This window comes from Limulus polyphemus, unplaced genomic scaffold (assembly GCF_000517525.1).
Source record: "Limulus polyphemus unplaced genomic scaffold, Limulus_polyphemus-2.1.2 Scaffold825, whole genome shotgun sequence".
Taxonomy (NCBI): Eukaryota; Metazoa; Arthropoda; class Merostomata; order Xiphosura; family Limulidae; genus Limulus; species Limulus polyphemus.
The window spans coordinates 49,694-68,846 of record NW_013666435.1 but is presented as its reverse complement, the minus strand read 5'-3'; the positions used below and the strand labels follow the sequence as shown (position 1 = coordinate 68,846).

The following is a 19,153-nucleotide window of genomic DNA, read 5'->3' as shown; positions in this document are numbered from 1 at the left end:
GGCCCATATGACATAGTAGATCGTCTCTCAGACGTGACTTTCTGAATAAAACGTGGTCGGCGAGGTAAGTCAAAAGTGGTGCATGCCAACAGGCTTTGGCGTTATCACGGTCCAGGACATTTCAGTTGGGACGAAGTGGACAACAGAACAAATGACGCTACTGAAGACATGCCACCTGAAGAAGCCACCGTCGAAGAAGAAACTCTACTCAGTTTTGAGAAGGGAAACGGTGAAGCTCTTGATGAAGTTACTACCACTGATGTGACTGTTACCGATGATAGGACATTTACTGATGAAGCAGATGAACTGCACATGAAGCAGAAGCTAACGAGACGGAGACTAGTACGGAAGAAGATACGTCCCGTAAAGTTAAGAGACTTTGTTGAATTGTAATTTTGTGTTTGTAATTCTGTACATTTAATTAAGTTATTGTTAATTGTTATTAGTTTATTGTATATGGCTATTGTTCGGGACGAACAATACTAAGGAGGGGGCAGTGTTACGTCAGCGAGATCACGTGATTAGTATCATGCCACCCGTTTTCTAGAACTAACCTGTTCCTTCGGTAGTGCTCTAGCATTTTCTAGATTGGGGGTGGGCTGGTATATATAAGATGGTCATGGTGTGACGTGACAATATGTGTAGGTAGTGAGTAACTGAACTGCAGTCAGAAAGTATTGTTGAAGTTAACGTTCGTTGTTATAGCGTTTGTTATAGAGCGACTGTTGAAAATAAGTGTATCGGTAATGTTATATTCAGAAAGAATAAACCAGTTTTATTAAGAAAGGACTTGTGTCGCTAAAGTTTTGTTGGAACGAAGTTACGGAAAATTAATTAACAAACGGAGACGTAGCAATACATTTTTTTTTTATCAGCTAAGAAGGGCCAACAAAAGCTCCACTGCCCCCCAGGAGAAAGAAGCTGGAGCCGGGCTTGTTTTATACTGACCAAAATCGAAACACACAAACACACACACATATATATATATAACTTTGGGGCATAATTAATGAAATAGTAATGATTTAGTATCAAGTGAACAATGTTAATCACTATTTAACATATAATTTATTCACACACAAAAAAAATAGATAAATATATTTTTCAACTGTAAATCCGGTCCAAAAGTAGTCGTAACTACTGGGATCCTCAAACGCAAGAAAATAGCCGTAATCATTATTCAAATGTTGAGGTTTGCTTGAGGCAATATGTCAGAGATCATGCTGTGACCTTGTAATTGCGGATAAGCTTCGCAGACAGATGTGACTTTATAATGGCTGGAGACGGCTTGAATGGGTAATGAAGAAAATGTTAATATAAGTTTAACATAACCTGATGATGACAAAACATTGTCGAAACGTTTTACATTTGCTGTTATGTTAAACTTATATTAAAGTTTTTCTTCATTACCCATTCAAGCCGTCTCCAGCTATTATTAGTCTCAAAGTGGGTTCCTCGTCATCGAAGATGTGACTTTAATTGATCATAACGGTTTTCTTATAATCAACTTTATGCATTTCGGTGAAAAACAATCGGTTGACTCTATCTATTTTCATACTCGTCGCTTGCCACTGCGTAAGACAGGTTTCAGGGGATTACGCCCCTCATCGTTAACCATAGCTTATTGTAAACTGCATAAGAATACGTTGATAATACTAATGGTTTGTGTTTTCCAGATACTTACATTAATGTAGGTTAGTACGAATAAGGAACATTATAAACGCTGTGTTACAGATGGATGTTTATTTTTGAATATTTTACAAGGAAACTAGCAAAACAGGAATGACAACAAATGTGATCCTGACCTAAAATTAAGGTTTTTAAAAATATATAGTATTTAAACCCAAATAGGCCTAATTAATGAAATACTATTATTATAAGCAATTCTGAAACAAATTCACCGTTATCTACTTCCCTTCGAATGAGAATATAAAACATATATAAAAAATGGCGTTACATGTCTAGTCGTACGCAACTGGCCAGTCAAGTATGAGTGGTTAATAAGTGAATTTTGCATATAAATGAGAAGGAACAAAAATAAGACTTCGTTCAATAAGACGGTAACTTGTACAAAGCTGTTTTTATTATTTTCTTAGTATACATAGATGAATTTCCTCTTAGAAACACTGCTATATAACTTATCAAGTCTGGAATGTTATTCAAGGCAGGTACTCAAATTGAACCACAAATAGCATGAATGCATTATCATACCTTATCGAGTTAATGACAAAAATGTAACAAGTTCTAATAACGTAGTTACTGATACATATATAAGTATAAAGATATAGAACTGGAAAGTTTTTACAAGTCCACATAAAAAGATGGTGAGATATATATCACATAATTATTTTATAAGAATTTGCTAAAGCTTCCGGTTTATTTTATTTCAGGATTTTAACTTCATTAGGTTTTTATACTTCTTTATCGGCCATTCAACTTCTTTACGCAGCATTATATATATATATAATTAATTATCATGGATAGCTGATGAGAGCAATACGCAAACGGGAAGTACCATACCAGAGTGTATCACATTTGTATACACATATGACTCAGATATATGATCCACTAATTAACGCATGTGCTTATAATACGAGGGGACAAACTTTAAATTTCAAAACCTAACACCTTAATAAAAATGAAATAAAAACCATGTGCCCTGAAAAGATGGCTGATGTTATGTTGGTATGCACAGCGTAATATCTGTAATTATAAGAATATAATTCTCAAAACAAATAAGACCGTGTATATATGCTTCTCTACTATTTCTTGTTTGTAATTAAGCACAAAGCTACACAATGGGCTATCTGTGCTTTGCCCACCACGAGTATCGAAACCTGGATTCTAGCGTTGTAAGTCTGCAGACATGCCGCTGTGCCACTAGGGGGGGAGGGCTACTATTTCTAATGTTATACCTTAAGGCAGTTTAAAAGCTAAGTTTATTCCTTTAATACTTTGTATTTATTCAAGAGCATTTCACAGTTTTGAAACTATTAAATGTTTGCAACAAAATTTCTTTTTAACAGTGTTTTCTGAAATGGATAATGCTTTTACTTTCGGTATTATCGGAAATATAAAGAAAAAGTGTTCAACATTAAAAGTTGTGATAGTGCTTATTCAAGCATTTCACTAATGTATATGTGTATACGTCTACATGGAAATATTAATACTTGCAAGTTTCTTGTTTCGGCAAATTCTATGATGTCATGATTATGCAGATGAACGTTACTATGATCATTAAGTTTGGAAACAGTTTTGGGACTGACGCCGCAGCTTGATAATCCTTATGCAATAAGTCAGGTTCAGGATCATAGAGGGGAAATAAAATTGTAGCAATCTCACAAACTGCTTTATAGTAGTTAACTTGAAAAGAACAGTCATAGATCTAAAACATTCAACGTTAAGATTTATTCCATTCATCACATGGCATTTTCTTTACAATTCTCATTGGATTTAACTTGGTAAAAACAATCACCGAAATTCATATCACTTACTTTACAGTGTGGAATTAATTACCTTATAATCTCATACTTTTTTAATTTTATTTTAATTTGCTGTATTATTTCGTTTTCCAACTAAAATTTAAGACAAGAACTTTCAGTTTCTGTTGCAAAGCTCTACTGCTAACATTACTAATTAAGTTGTTATGCTTAATTTAGAGTTAGAAACAAAACAATATGCTAAATATTCTCCAGGCAAAAAGACTGAACACTTAGCAACATATCACCACCAATTCTTCTAACTTTGAGCAGAAACAGGTTCTTTACCAGACAGTACTGTATATCAAACTGAAGATAAATCTCAACTAAGACTATGGTTTTAAAAGCTGATAAAATAGGAAAGAAGGGAAACACTCTGGCCTGAAAGAAATTTAGTATAGTAAGAGAAAAGAACTGAGTGTAGAAGAAATGAAACCATATGCCTGAAAAAAAAAGCTTTAGCGAGAAATCTGAGTGGATCAAATAAAACCGCGAATATGAACAAGATTAGTCTGAAGACTTCACTACTCACGACCAGAAAATCTCCTTAAAAGCTCTTCAAAGACTTATAAAATATCCCTAACTAAAAACTAATCAACTAACTATAAAGTTGCAACTGACTGATGACGACACCCACTATAAAAATCAAATAGAGATAAGTACATTTTATGTGATTGGCTCGAACTTACGTCGCCACCTGCTGATTGGTCACAAGTGATTCATTTTTCTATACTTTTCAACGAAATAAAAATAGCCTTTCCTCTATTCTGCATCATGCCCATAAGAGTCTATGTTAATGAAACAGTTACAACTCATCATTTGGTAAATACACAATTCTAATAATAAAACCGATTTTTGGAGGAAATTCGGAACAGAGATGAAAACAAACAAAAGCACTCAAAACATTACTTTTCATTGTTCCAAAGAATCTCTGGATCACTGATAATGCAAAGCACTGTCTCGTCCATTCAACAGAATACGCTACAATCGAGCACTAGTAGATTCAAAATGATCTTAAAATGAGAGTTTCGTATTTTTAATATCAGCTTTCCATGACTATTATGTAATATATTTTATCAGAAGAGTTGCTAAAAATCTTCAATACAAATTTTACAATTAATAATAATTAGTTTTAAATATGAGTGATAGGTAAACCACAAAAAGCCTCTTTGGTCACTCTACCTGAGGTCATCAGTTGGGTATCCTCACTATTAGCAGTGTTTTCGGCTTTTCTCCCAAGAACACCAGACAAGATTGGGCCTGCTTTGCGAATTACTAAGCACCGAAGCAGAATTGTCATATGTACAGTTTTATGTATCATATTTATCAAATTTTTATAATGTAGTTATTACTATTTAAATAATCTAATGTTATATTAAATCTATCTGATATCATAAGTAACTGAAATATCGAATCAATTAAATTTTATTCTATAAGTCTAAATTATATAAAAGATATAAATTTACTTCTTATTTAGTTTGTGGCAAGTTTCGGCTAGGTGTCCACAAAACAATAGCACAGCCTGTGCAAAAATGACCTCTCGTGGTATATTTGTTTTAATTTACTAACGTATTTAAGGTGACTTTGCTAAAGTGATTGTGTACAACAGCCAGACTTAAAAGGGGGCTTATGATAAAAACAAACCAAAGATGATTAGTTAAAAGCAGAAATATAAGTTAAGAAAAGTTATCACAGACTCAGCAAAAGTTATGAGCAACATATATAGTTTTAAATCTCTATTGTGCAATAGATGCTTAGACGTGTATTGGAGTATATAAGACCTGGATAAATGAAGTTATTTATATCCATAGCGATTATGCTAATTGTGTAATCTATGCTGAATCAACCATTACATCGTGTTAAACTATTGACCTAGGAATTGAATGAAATTATAAGTGTTAAATTTTAAAGTCTCGGTCTTATGTTGAAGTATATGTGTTTATGATAAAGATATTTATTTATATTCTGTATTGACTAAGTTAATTATGTGATTTATAGTGAGTCAACTGAATCAGCATAACTTATGTTAGTGCTGGATAAAGTGATAACTTAGAAAGGTGGAATGATTGGGTTTGTATTAGATTTTGTTCGGTTAGACTGTTAGGATATAGCCTATCTCTATTTATGTATCAGAACAAAAGCGAAAAAAGATTAGGGAGACAATATTAATAATACCTACGTTTAAATGAATAAAGTGAGTTAATTAATAATAAGTTTGTCCATTTTTGTCACTTGTGCGCATTATAACTTATCAGCAAATTTAGTAACAGCGTAATAAAATACAGATTATAATTTCGTAGATTAGTTCCCGGCGTAGTGATATATTGAAAAGAAGGTCTAGATATTTTGGCGTGAACTATGTTTTGGTGCGAATTCTGCTTTCATATCGAAGAAATGGTATTATTGTCTATAACAAATATATAGATTCGGATGTTATAAAGAGCTTAACAGACGCAGACTGTTTCATATTTCTTGAATAACTTGAACATATATAACTAATTCAAAACATATGGAAATAATGGCAAAAATAGAATACTTAGTAAGGAGCTTTGTTCTAGTATGTAAAATGGTGTGTCTTACCAAAATTATACTGCATATTATTAAAAGATGTTCTTCAAGATTGCATTTAATATCAGAATACTAGAATTTTCTACCCGTAGCAGAATTTGACATGGAAATTTTATGTTTTCGTGTCGTTGCTGCCCCCCCCCCTTATAACATCAATTACTCATATTATCTTTCTACGTGAATTAAATTATTTTTAGAAAATGGGTAGTTCTAGGTTGTATCGCTCTCTTTTGGTATACAGATAGGATTCGAAAGTTTAATTAAATGTATATATATATTTGTAATTTAACACTTAATTATATCTATTTGTTATAAAATACTCTTGTGTAGTGAAGTGACATTTAAACGAAATAGATGACTTGAATAAAGAGTGTTCATTATTTATTTATTTTAAAGCAAAACCACGCTGGGTTATCTGCTGTGTCTATGGCTTGGGCTTGAACCTCGGATTTTAGAATTGTAAGTTTGTAAAATTATTGCAGTCCCACTGGGGGATACAGTGTTCATAAATAAATAGTTGGAAATTAATATTATCAATATTATGTGTAATGCTTTGTATAAATCTTGTATTCAAAGTTGAATATGTGTTCTATACATATAAGGATATCTCGTGAGTTTAGACTCTAAACTAAATGATATGCTTATGTTTTAAACTAGTAGTTTTATGTGTGTAGTTACCAACAAAGAAAATTTGTTGTTCTCTCAATGAAGAAGAAACTAGATTTAGATTGTTAATTAACTAAGGCCTTCATACTGACTATATGAGTTTGATTTTAAATTGATATAAAAATGTTAACAAATGCTGATATTATTATTGACAAGTAGTAATCGACACAATATTGTATTTATTTTAACCAGCTAATCGTTAGAGTTTAGAACGCTGTTATTGTAATGATTGTCATGTGAACAAAGTACCATCCAACCTTAGAATAGTCACACGTGCTTACAAAAAAAAAAAGGGAAGCTAAATATTTGGATGAATTCTGGGATGTTTGGAGACATTAGGAAGTCTTTCTCTCTTCTTCTCGATCGTGAATAATTAGTTGAATACAGCAAAGAGAAGTTAAATCAAACATCATAACAAACCATGGCAGATATTTAACTACTTGAAGATGCTTCGTGAAACTAATAAATGGATATAAAGAAAACTGACTGAAAAATGAACGTAAAGTAAAAAAATAAATGAAGAGCAAGCAGAGCTTAACGCGCTGGAGCAGCACCATCAAAAAACATCGGTCATAGCACGTCTCAATCGGTAGAGGGCGGTAAACACACTAGCAAGTTTCATCTGTTTGTTGAACTGTGGTATTATTACAGGTACTGAACATGAACTCCATCAGTGCTATGTCTAAACTGTTTATGAATGCTTTACCTAGGAGGACCCTTCAGTTTCCTGGAGTGAAGCTGCAGGCATTTGTAAGACAATGTAGTACATATTATCCAATAGATGATACAATGTTTGGTCTGACCGACGAACAACAGCAGGTAGGAATGACGCTCAAATCTCTTACTCATTTTGGCTCGAATCAAGGTCATCTCTACTAGTAGTAGTAGTAGTAGTACTGAGAACTAGTTACCTACGGTGTGAAAACTAAGTTTACTTATTTAATTTAATACTGTTAAGACTAACGCAAAATGCTTAGACATTTTCTAGTTATGGTATTGAAGGATGTATGAAATGTCATATTTTGATGTCACTGCCAGCAAGATAAAAGTAAAACAAGTACACATGACATTGAAAGGAAAACGCTGAAACTCTTATCAAGTTTATGTAATAATTGCTATGATTTGTCGACACAGGGGAAAGTTTGTAATTATTTGATTTTGAGTATCTACAATATCTTATTCTCAATATAGACTATAGCTGAGTGAAATAAAGTGTTTCAATTTTAGGGTGTGATATAACATATATATAATAAAATGTATATTAATTTATTATCGTTATTAATATTATATTTGCCAGGACACAGTGCACAGTGGAATTGTAATTTGGAAAATGGTGGACAGTTATACTCAGAAGTTAGAATATAGTTATAAGTAGTAATATTACTATAAGGCAGACACTATGGGCTTATCAAGTGTTTATGAATTATAAGGGTACATAGTTATGGGAAAATAAACTTCATCAGTCAATGTACAAAAAAAAGAATATAAAATACTGCATTACTCAATAATATAGTAACATGCAGGTGGCAGTGGTAGTAAATGGCTAAATCTGCTGTGTTAGCTTTTTATGTTAGCATTTTGCAAACAATCTTAAAAAAATTATATGATTTTCTTGTTTCATTTGGACATCAAGCTCAGAAACCATAATACTTTACAATTTAGTGATGGTTTCAATTTTAAAAGTGATGGTAGCACAATTATAAGAGGCCTAACAGCATTTTGTTGGTTTGCTGACCCAAGCTGAACCTTTCTTGAATAAGCAAAGCTAGTTACACTGCACTGAACTCTTTCAGCATAAAGTCCTAAAGTTACTTAAATAAGTCAAACAAAGCTAAAATAACACTAATATATTCTATAAATGATTAACTCAGTCAGGTTATAATCCAGTGATTTCAAAGCTTGTATATTTATTTCTAGTAATGTGATTGATATGAAAGTAAAAATAGGTAATAACAAACGTTTAAAACTTTTTAATTATTTATAACCACATTTAGAAAGAAAATTATAGTATTTCTAAATAGGATGTCTATTCTAATTTTTTTTTTTTTTAATGTGGTTACTTAAACACTCATTACAACATGCACTTTTTCTTATTTTAGACATAAACAGTATGAAAAATTGATTCTGTAACAAGTCTACATTATAAGAGCTATATGTGTCCTAAACAATACTAACTTGGATGAAAAAGTCTAGACATATATTTAGAGTATCTGGAAAAAGGCAAGACATGAAAATTTACATATTGTTGTGTTAGCCTAGAAATAATCAGTTATTGGCTGGGGCCTTACTTGGATTGCTCTAGACACCAGCTGTATTGATTTCTGAAACCTCAAAAAAGCTTTTATTTTAATTGTAGCCCAATCAAGTAACAACACTAACTTCTAATCTTTCTTCTTCATATTATATGGTAGCATAAGGACATCTGTGTGTTTTTATTATTAAGTGAAAAAAGGAGGGGTTCAGACCCCATAGATCTGTACCTTCATATACAACATGAAATAAGTTTATTTCTGAAAGAAATGGGTGATGGGGTTCAACCCCATGGACCCCCTCCCCTAGATCTGCACATGCTTATACAACATTAAAAAATAGTTATAAATTCTATAAAAAAAATGGAGGGGGCCAAAACTCCCAAGAACTTCCTCCCCAAAATCCATGCCTGCTTATACAATAGTAAATAATGCAGTTATTAATATCTGGAACAAAAAATATGGGTTCCCAGATCCCTGGACCCTTCCTGCAGAGCTGCACCTACTGATACAACATTAAAGAATACAGTTACATAACACATAGAAACATAATACAATATGAAACAAACAGCAAATTTAAACTTTATTTAACACTTAATTAGCAAGAAAGTTGTCTGTGGGTTCTGCCAGTCAGTTGCCTTCCCTTTATTCAGCAGTTCAAATTTATGACAGTAGCAGATAGCCTTAGTAGCTTTACAATAACAGAGACAGGGTAAACAAGTTTAGTGGCAATGGGAATTGAACCCCAGACCTTCAAATCATAAAATATCCCACTTCCATTATGTAATTTTGTGCCAGACAATAAACAAACATAATGGTAATATTTTACTACTTGGATAGTTGGAATAATTGAAAACAGTAAATAATCCGAAATTTCATTAATTGATTATTTTCATGACAGTTGACTTAATAGTAGTTTCAATTAATCGATTGTTGGAATAATCAAAAACAGTAATAATTGGAACAAATAATTTTAATTAGTTGATTATTTTTGTGACAATTGGTTTAATCATAATTAATCAGTTGTTAGAATAATTGAGAACAGTGATAATTAGAAACACTATTTTCGATTAGTTGGTTATTTTTGGTGACATTAATTTTTAATTGTAAATTGATTAATCATTTAGTTTGAGACATTAGTTGATGTAATCACTACTCACTGGTAAATGTTTATATCAATTACATTGGCCAGCTCTAGTCACAATATTATAGATCTAGCAGAGTTTGTTTGTTTTTGATATTTATTAATTACATCAGTAAAAATCAGAAGATATTGATGTTATTAGTTCAAAATCTCAATATCCATTAAAATATAAACTAAAGAAGCCTCACAAAAATCACCTAACAGATAAATTTAAAAATAAATAGAAGCCAATCAGCTACATATGTTCTGATGATGTGTCCTCTGTTCAAAAGAAGAAAAGCCAAGAAAAAGAAATCTCCCTCTTTTTCATTTTAAATAATATCATTTATAACTATTAAAAACAACGAAAATTGTTAGTATAATCTAACTAAAAATTATTGTATCGTGTTTTTGAGGGGATGTATGACCTTGTTATTATGCTATTCATTCTGTTAACATCAATATCTTTACCAAACAAGTGATCCAATCTAAATGTTTTCTTTTGTTTTTTCATATTGTTTAAGAGTTTCTGTTTGTGTCAGGTTCTTTGGATTTTGGTAAAAAAAAAAATGAATAATGGATAGTTCAGTCCTCTTTAAGTTTTTAATTCTCTGAAAGATGGATGTGCAAGGACAAAATGCTTCCTTGTTGTCTGTCGTATGTTATGAATCTTAATTATGACACTTTTTTTTACCATATCTATATTTCTAAATCTTAATCATTTTTCATGTTGATTCCTTGATGTTACCTCCCATCAAGTTAGGTTTTTCTAACTTTATAGAGTATATTACAAAGATAAAGAAATCATTATTAAATTACAATCTTTTCACTTTTGTTCAAATGATACACAGGTTAGTAATTAAGGAGTTTATCGAAGTCTAGGTATTTTCATTGCTATTCTATGCACATGTACATATATAAACAACTAATGTTTTTGTATAATTTACAGCTACGTCAGACTGTTTTTCAGTTTGCACAGAAAGAACTTTCTCCTTTTGCCCAGGATATTGACAAAAATAATAGTTTTCCTCAGATGAAGGTAAGAAATTCTTAACACTTTAAACTGAAATAAGTGTTTTTAAAACCACTATATCTAATGTCTCACAATGTTGTTTTAGTGATTAAGGGCACAGTGTTAGACACTAACTAAATGTTAAGTGTACATGACCAAGTGTTATTATTACTGGATGTATGTATAGAGTAATTTTCTTTTCAAGTTTTTATGGATTTTTTATTATTCATAAATAAATGTATTTTGTTTTGTATCTAGTAAAGCTCATTAAGTCCAAGAGATTAATAAATAGCCCAGAGTATGTATTAAGTTTTATTATATGTACATGTACTATGTAATTTTGAAAAAAGTGATAAACTATATTTAGCAGTGCTGAAAACTTGAATTTCTGCCTATGAAGTTGCACATGTTTTCATCATACCCACTGGTGTGTATAAATAGTTCAGGTCACTTAAAGGTCAAATTTCCCTAAGCTACTGCTTACATTTGTAACTATATGTTGATCGTCATGTTATTATTGTTTAGACAGCAAAGCTAGTAATAAAATATATTAACATGTAATTCTTTCACTGACATGATTATAGTTAAATAGCTCTTCCAATACCAGGCTTATTTTCAAAAAGGAATACTTGTGGCAATGTGGGATTAAAAATTATATTGCTGATTACACTTTCAGATTGTAAGAAGTATTAAATAAAATAAGTATTTGTGAATTTATTTGAAAAATTTGTAAATTATGTGGAATTGTATGTTTTTGATTTTATTACATACCTGTTTCTCAGAATATTTGCTTAATATCACACTTTTCAAGGCTAAAGCAGCAGTTACATAGCGTGTGCTCATGGCAGTGACAAGATTAATAAGAAAAGCAGTATAAGTTTTCAAATAAACCTTTCGTATGGAAGTCTATACAAGAAGTGTAAATAGAAAAATCCATAATTGAGGCTAATAAGGACTACAAAAGTTTTTTGTTTTTTTTCTTTTCAAGTGTGTATACATATTTAAACACAAAAGAAATAGAATTTGACATCTTTGAAAAGTTCTAGTGCGATAGTCATGGAAGAACTCAATGGTGGAAGTCTTTAAAGCTACTGGCTCAATCCTATTGAAGTAATTAAACAACTAAGAAATTATTAAATGACCCCCATTCACCAGTACTTGATGCTTGCCTAAGTAATGGACACTACCCTACTCCCCTCCCCCAAATACTTAAAATTACAAGGACCATTTCAACACATCTTGTAGTATCTCAAATATACAATACTATTTCAGCCTTATATCTGTGGCACTAACAAAATATTTTTGCACTTGAAAGTACTGGCATTATTCCTTACCATCACATTTGCTTAATGATGAAGCATAAAAATATTTCAGATTTATTAAAAGTATGAATAATATTTTGTTTTGTTTGTTTTTTTTTTACAAAAATTTAGGAATATGAAGTAGGAATTATAATTTACATTTGGGAACTTTTAAAATTCATTTTTCAAAAGTTTGGAGAGTAAGAAAATTTCTGGAGATCCCTGATGTGATTCTCTTACCCAAAGAAAAATGTGTTAATTGAAGTTCTAAAAATTACAAGACTTTCATTTGATATCTGTTATTGGTAAGATGTTGGAAACTGTTGTTTCATATCAGTGAGAAAAATTTGAAAAATATAACTAATAAAGAGACTTTTGTATTTTTTTAGAAAGGAGTTATCTTTTTTTGAATCCTGTAAGAAGGCTTTTTGCTTTCTATAATGACATCTATTAGGTGTTGTTTATTTTGATATTCAGAAAGCATTTGATTAGGTTCCTTATCAAAGGTTGTTTGATAAGTTCACTGGTACCTTTTAAAAAATATCATATATTTTTAGATATTTTATTTTTTCAGGCTTTTTTTGGAGGGGGGGGGGTATAGTTTGTTCTTGCAACTTCCCAGGTTGTTGTGAGTGTGATTTTGTTCCTCATGCAATCTTCTTTATTGGGTCTATTTCAACTATTGTGAGTCATATGCATTATTATTAGCAAGTTGTATTATAGTGTGTGTTGTAAGAATGGGTTGAGAACTGTTTATAACTATAACTGCTTGGCCTTGTCTTCATACAGTTAATGATTATCAAGTTTTGTAACATTTATTATGCTTTATTCATGTAAATTATATTTATAAGAACTTGGGCTTTAGAAAAACAATTTTTATGATGTTAAGTTGCTGGTTGAAAATGATGTTGAGTTTTGTTACTACAACATCTTTAGTGAGTGTTAATGTATGTAAACAATATATAATAGTATTAAAAAGTATAAACTTATGATGCTAAAACTTTTTCCTGATTTGTAAGAAAAATGTACAAGTAACCTGTATTAAGTTCATTGAAATAAACATAGTCAGTGTTCAGTCAGAAGTTCAAATACAAACTTTTTGAGTATAGGAAGATATAAGCCCATTAACACGTTAAATTTGGTAGTGATAGTTTATTCAGAAGTATGGGGACTACATAAAATTGCACTTTACAATAACATTGTAGTGTACATTGTACAGGTAGTGTACAGTTTGGAGTGATTAAAATAAATAACCTGGTTGGTAAGCTGAACTTTCTAGATTCCAATTAGCCCATGACAACTAAAAGCCTACAGTCTCAAAGATGTGAATGAGAACATTACACATGTTTTTATAATTAAGAAGCCAACATTCATGGGTGAATGTAACCTGTCTTTGCCAGACAATCCCAACATGATCAATTTTGACACCAGAAAAATTGAAAACTGTATATCACTGCTTGGGACCTGTAAGAAAGTATCTTTATACCAAATCCCATACACGTGAATAGTTCGTTAAAACCCCAAATTATACTTTCATTGCTGAAGAATTGAGCGAAAGACAAATTCCAAAATTATATGTATCTGTTTGGGACCTGCAAAGACTATCTTTTTACCAAATTCCATGTAAGTTGGTCAAAACAAAGCTAAGTAATTGACCCAAACTTCTAAGATTATGGGTTTATTTAACCTTTTGACCCCACCCATGAAATGACTAAAAATGAGCATATAGGACATTTATGTACATATATGTATGGGACCTGGAAAAAGTATCTCTGTACCAAATCCCATATGAATTGGCTGAAATATGGCAGAGTAATTATCAAAACCCCTAAAATCATTCATTATATGGCATCTTGGCCTCCTGTAATTACTAAATATAGGCCAGTCCATCATTTTTGTTTGTTTGTGAAAATATGGCCAAGTAATTGACCCCCCCCCATAAAAGGACTCAAAATGGGCCAATTAATGTCAAAGTGTTGGGCACATGAAAATTTATATTTGTGCCAATTTTCATCTTGATTACTTTAAGTATGACTGAACAGGGGCTCAAAATATACATGTTTTGGGAATAGTTTGGCCTTTGACTCTGTAAAATCCTTTAAAAGCTTTGATTATAAAAATGACAAAGTGTCTGTGTGTATTGGACGAAGGTAAAACCCTAAATTTTCAAGTCAATCTGCTGAGAAATGAAGGAATGGCTATCAATTTAAAAGTGATTGGAAGAAGAAGAGACAATAGAAAAACAGTAAGTCCCTCTGCAAAGACATAAATACATTATGGGGCCTCTTGGCACATCCTTTATGTTCTGATTCCCAACTCTCCTCAACAACAGAAAACTAATCATTAAATCCAGCACTGATCTTCTAAATATTCCTCAATCCTCTTTTTAAACTGTAAAGTTGTAATCTCTACCACTATATGTCAGCTTGTATCACATATTTTCCACCTTACTGGAAAAATAAAACTGCCTCAACTGAAGATGTTTATGACATTTACAATCTCTTGTCAACCTAAGGAATTCAGCAAGAACAACTTTGACACAATAATCTTATTACTTTGCTTCAAGATAGAACAAGGTAAGATATTTCAACATATATAGCCTTATAAGGCAACCCATCCATCCTAGTAGCCCTAGCCCTTCTCTTAAACCCCTCCAGTATCCCACTGTTCTTCTCAAGATAAGGGGAACATATTTGCACACAAATGAAGCTTAACTGGTGACTTGTATAACAAAATAATGGCTTCTTATGACTTTTCAATATTTCTTTATGTATATATTACATATACACAACCAAAAAATTCTATTAGCTGTATGACTTGCAATAAAACACTGTCTTGAAGGCTTAAGAAGTGTATCAACGAGTACTCTGAGATACTTTTTTCTCATCCACATAATTAAGAGGACTTCTTCTAAATTATATGTGTAATTTATGATATTCCAAATGCATAACATTCAACTTATCATAATTAAATGTCACCTCTAATTTGTCTCTACTTTAATACTCTATTTTAATATCATTAACAACCCTAACCAGTAGTTTAATAACCTACTTGAAGTTACCAACTCTTAAACTAAGAAATACATTACTTTTCTAATCATATATAAAGTTACTCATTTTTGTATATTAAATAATACATCAGTAACTTGGTAAATTATATATATATATGTATGAATATTTTAACATAAGACAAGCTTAATAGTGATACTAATTCAACTACATAGCACACGTGTGGTTGATATTAAAACATTGAATATACCAAAGGTTGTACCAAATTACACTGGAATAAAAGCAGTTATGAAAAATATAACAAAACAGTATAACAAATTAGGAATTAATACCCTAATAATAAAAATTATCATATTTTTACGTTAAAATTTATCTTTGTCTTTCATTGTAGGAATTTTGGAAAAAATTGGGAGACTTGGGTTTAATGGGAGTGACTGTCCCTGGTAAGTGGATTACTTTTTTTATCTGTTTCTTGAATAAAAATCAAATTTAAATTATTGTACTGAAAGCAGATAAAGTAATTGGTCTTATTTTTCTAATACTTAAATTATCTTCAAAAATTTGATAAGTAATTTCAAAGAATTAAAGAGATTCTTAATAAAAGATACGTAGAAGTATACACTTTAACATGTCCTATTTTTGATGTATATGCTAGGAATGAAGACTACATTTATAATTAATTTGTAGAAATGATCAAAGTAAGAGAATATTCTTTGAACCATTAAGTTCATCAGTCACCCACAAAAATGTCCATTCATACCACTCAGCATTACCTTTCTTGTCAAAGATCTTATCTAAAATTACCTTTAATAACTGGTTTTTGTGAACCAGTTATTCAGATACAGTGGGAAGTATTTCTATAACTTCTAAATGTATGGAAGTTTTAAAAGTGAAAATTTTGAATAAGGTTTTGTTATATACACACATATTTTATTTGTCAGCTGAAGATGGTGGCTTAGGTTCTGGCTACTTAGAGCACTGCATTATTGTTGAAGAACTGTCTCGAGCTTCTCCAGGCATATCTCTTAGTTATGGTGCACATTCAAACCTCTGTGTCAATCAGATAGCTAGAAATGGGAACAAAGAACAGAAGAAAAAATATTTACCTAAGGTAAATTAAGCACATTATTCTCATGCTTTTAAATGAAAACTTGAGATCATGAATAGGTGCACTTACTGGGAGTCGAGAACAAGAAGTCAACACCATATCATGTGTGTTTTTCATTTTACTTTTGTTTAGCTTGCCTTAAAAACATTTGTCATCACATTTAACCTTGTCCTAAATGCTTAGTCTTACAAAACAACACATTTTTTTTATTGTCCTGAACTAAATGTATGCATTATCATTGTAGAACAAAAATCAAATGTTTGTTTTCAATTGTAGGCAAGGGAGTTTCACTTCTTTTTAGATCATGATTGGTCATAGATAAAAGCATTTGTTGATATTTGAAAGGCTGTTAAAAAATTCTGATTTTCTATGATCAGACGTCCTAAATAAATATTGCTTATTTAATTTCAAAAATTATATTTTGACTTAGTTAAAATCACAAAACAAAAATGTATGTTTAGTTCTGTCATTTATACTTATACATTAAAATTTTCTCATTATTAAAATTTTTTACTTACACCAACAAATAATCATACAATGTTTCAGATACATTATATATATATATTGTATCTTCCAAAAACCAGAACACATCTAATATCTCACATTATAGTCTGTACCCTGGTAACTTTGTTTTGGATATACAGCATTGTATTTTGGTTATTTTATTCTATTTCATCATAAGTTTGGTCTTGCTGTTTGTAACACAGTCCTTTCTTTTGATGTTAATATTAACTGTATTTATACTTAAGTTTATTACTATGTAATATTTAGTGTGACAGCTTTGTCAGGAGCACAATTTACTTTCAATAACAGTTTACTCTAAATTAAATGTTAGTAACAATAGCCTGTCTCTGTTTGTTAAACAGCTAAGAAAAATATAAATAGAAACACATTTGTTTTTTCATTCAAAACTTTTATACCCATATCTAAATGGAATGAACAGTGACTGAATTGTATTATAGTAGTTAGTGTGTTCATCTACAAATCAAATAGCCTGGGTTTTGAGAGATGATGCCTCTGAGTGGGCATGCCAGCTGTTAAGGATATGCAACATAGGCTGCTGCCTAGGCACCAAATGTTTGATGTTTGGTGTTAATTAATGTAGATACTATTACACACAGAGATGTTGTATAATTCTAGATATTCTCTGTTGTTCACATTAGCTTTCACTAAAATATTAATATCTTCTTCTATGGGAACAGAAGGATATAACTGTAAACACGTAGGTTGAAAAATATAATGTCATAGGCCCATAGATAATTTTTCTTCACCTGTACAGAAAATTAATGAAATTAATGCAAAATTTGCTCTTTAAGCCAGGCTAACTTGTTTGCTTGACCAGTAATAACAAAGAGTGGAAAGGAAACTAGAAGTTTGGTAGAGGTTTATGGCAAAATGTTTTTGAAGAAATCTCCAAGGTTTCACTTAAGTTTTCAAGTATGAGTAAAATTTTTTTGAAAAATAGCATGTGAAAAATCTTATTACGTTTTCTGAAATTCGTTTTAAATGTGAATATTTTAGCTATAATTTAAATTGAAGGGATGTTCATTAAATATAGATTAAAATATATCTTGTGAAGGGAAATAAAAGACTAATTTTGTGAAGTGGTCTTATTTTATATGTAGGAGAATGTTGGGACCCATTTATTTACCTATTGAGAAAATATTGCTGTCTTTAGAACTACTTATCACTTATTTTAAGAAAGAGAGTTGTTACTCCACTATTTTTGTGCATGCAAGTGATTAGAAATACTCTAACCTTTACTTTTGCCTTTCTGCATATTTAGGTTTATCTCTACATGTTGCTTTAAGTAGATTGGCCCCTGACAAAATCTTAGGTGACATATTGAATGGTAATTAATAATAATAATAATAATAAATCTGTTTTATTTGTTTTTTTACATGCAAGAAACAAGGAGCTCTCAACTACAGTTAGCACTATAAAAAAATAAATTATACATCATTATTATTAACAAAAATTTAATGATATTATCATAGCCTTGAATGTATATCTAAGTGATCTTAGCTTTTGTATAATATATAACTGAAGCCATGTGGTATCACTTTAATTATTTTACACATTAAATTAGGAATACCAAGAGATTGTTAAGAGCACTTTTTTGCTTCTTGATTAAGAGTATTTGTTTTGTAAGATTTTCTACTGCTAATATTGCAACATATAATAATAATAATAATAATCTGAAAAATTATTTTTAAGACTTGCTTATTATATATAAAAGACAAAAAAAAAGCAAAACCTTGTAACCAAAGCATTGTCAAAAGATGGGCCTTTCTTCATCAGATGCAAACTTGGGTTATAGGGTTTTTTTTTGTTTTTGAATCTACATGTTTTCATAACATGATGAGTTATTATAAATGTATGAATGTTTTTTTCAAACAGTTGATTAGTGGAGAACATATTGGAGCTCTGGCTATGAGTGAAGCTGGCTCTGGATCTGATGTTGTCTCCATGAAATTGAAAGCTGAAAAGAAAGGTGAGATCAAAATCTTTACTTGTGAATCAAAAATAAATAATTTTCAAATTTGTTTTGCCCATTCTTATTGTGTAAACTTTCAGAGCTTTGATTGTATTAGAGAGCAAAGCTAACCTTAAATGTAGATTCTAATTTGAAATATAACATA

The 19,153-nt window shown here is 30.8% G+C and overlaps 1 protein-coding gene across 1 annotated transcript in view; it reads left to right on the top strand.

Moving 5' to 3' along the window:
- Nucleotides 1-7,317: 7,317 nt before the first annotated feature.
- The window catches only part of LOC106460735 (isovaleryl-CoA dehydrogenase, mitochondrial-like), a 44,183-nt gene continuing 32,347 nt past the window's right edge, over nucleotides 7,318-19,153 (top strand). The window contains exons 1-5 of the mRNA XM_013920471.2: nucleotides 7,318-7,529; nucleotides 11,032-11,121; nucleotides 15,795-15,846; nucleotides 16,345-16,514; nucleotides 18,912-19,005. Coding sequence (XP_013775925.1) covers nucleotides 7,371-7,529; nucleotides 11,032-11,121; nucleotides 15,795-15,846; nucleotides 16,345-16,514; nucleotides 18,912-19,005 — 565 coding nt within the window. The 5' untranslated portion in view covers nucleotides 7,318-7,370. The remainder of the gene's footprint in view (nucleotides 7,530-11,031; nucleotides 11,122-15,794; nucleotides 15,847-16,344; nucleotides 16,515-18,911; nucleotides 19,006-19,153) is intronic.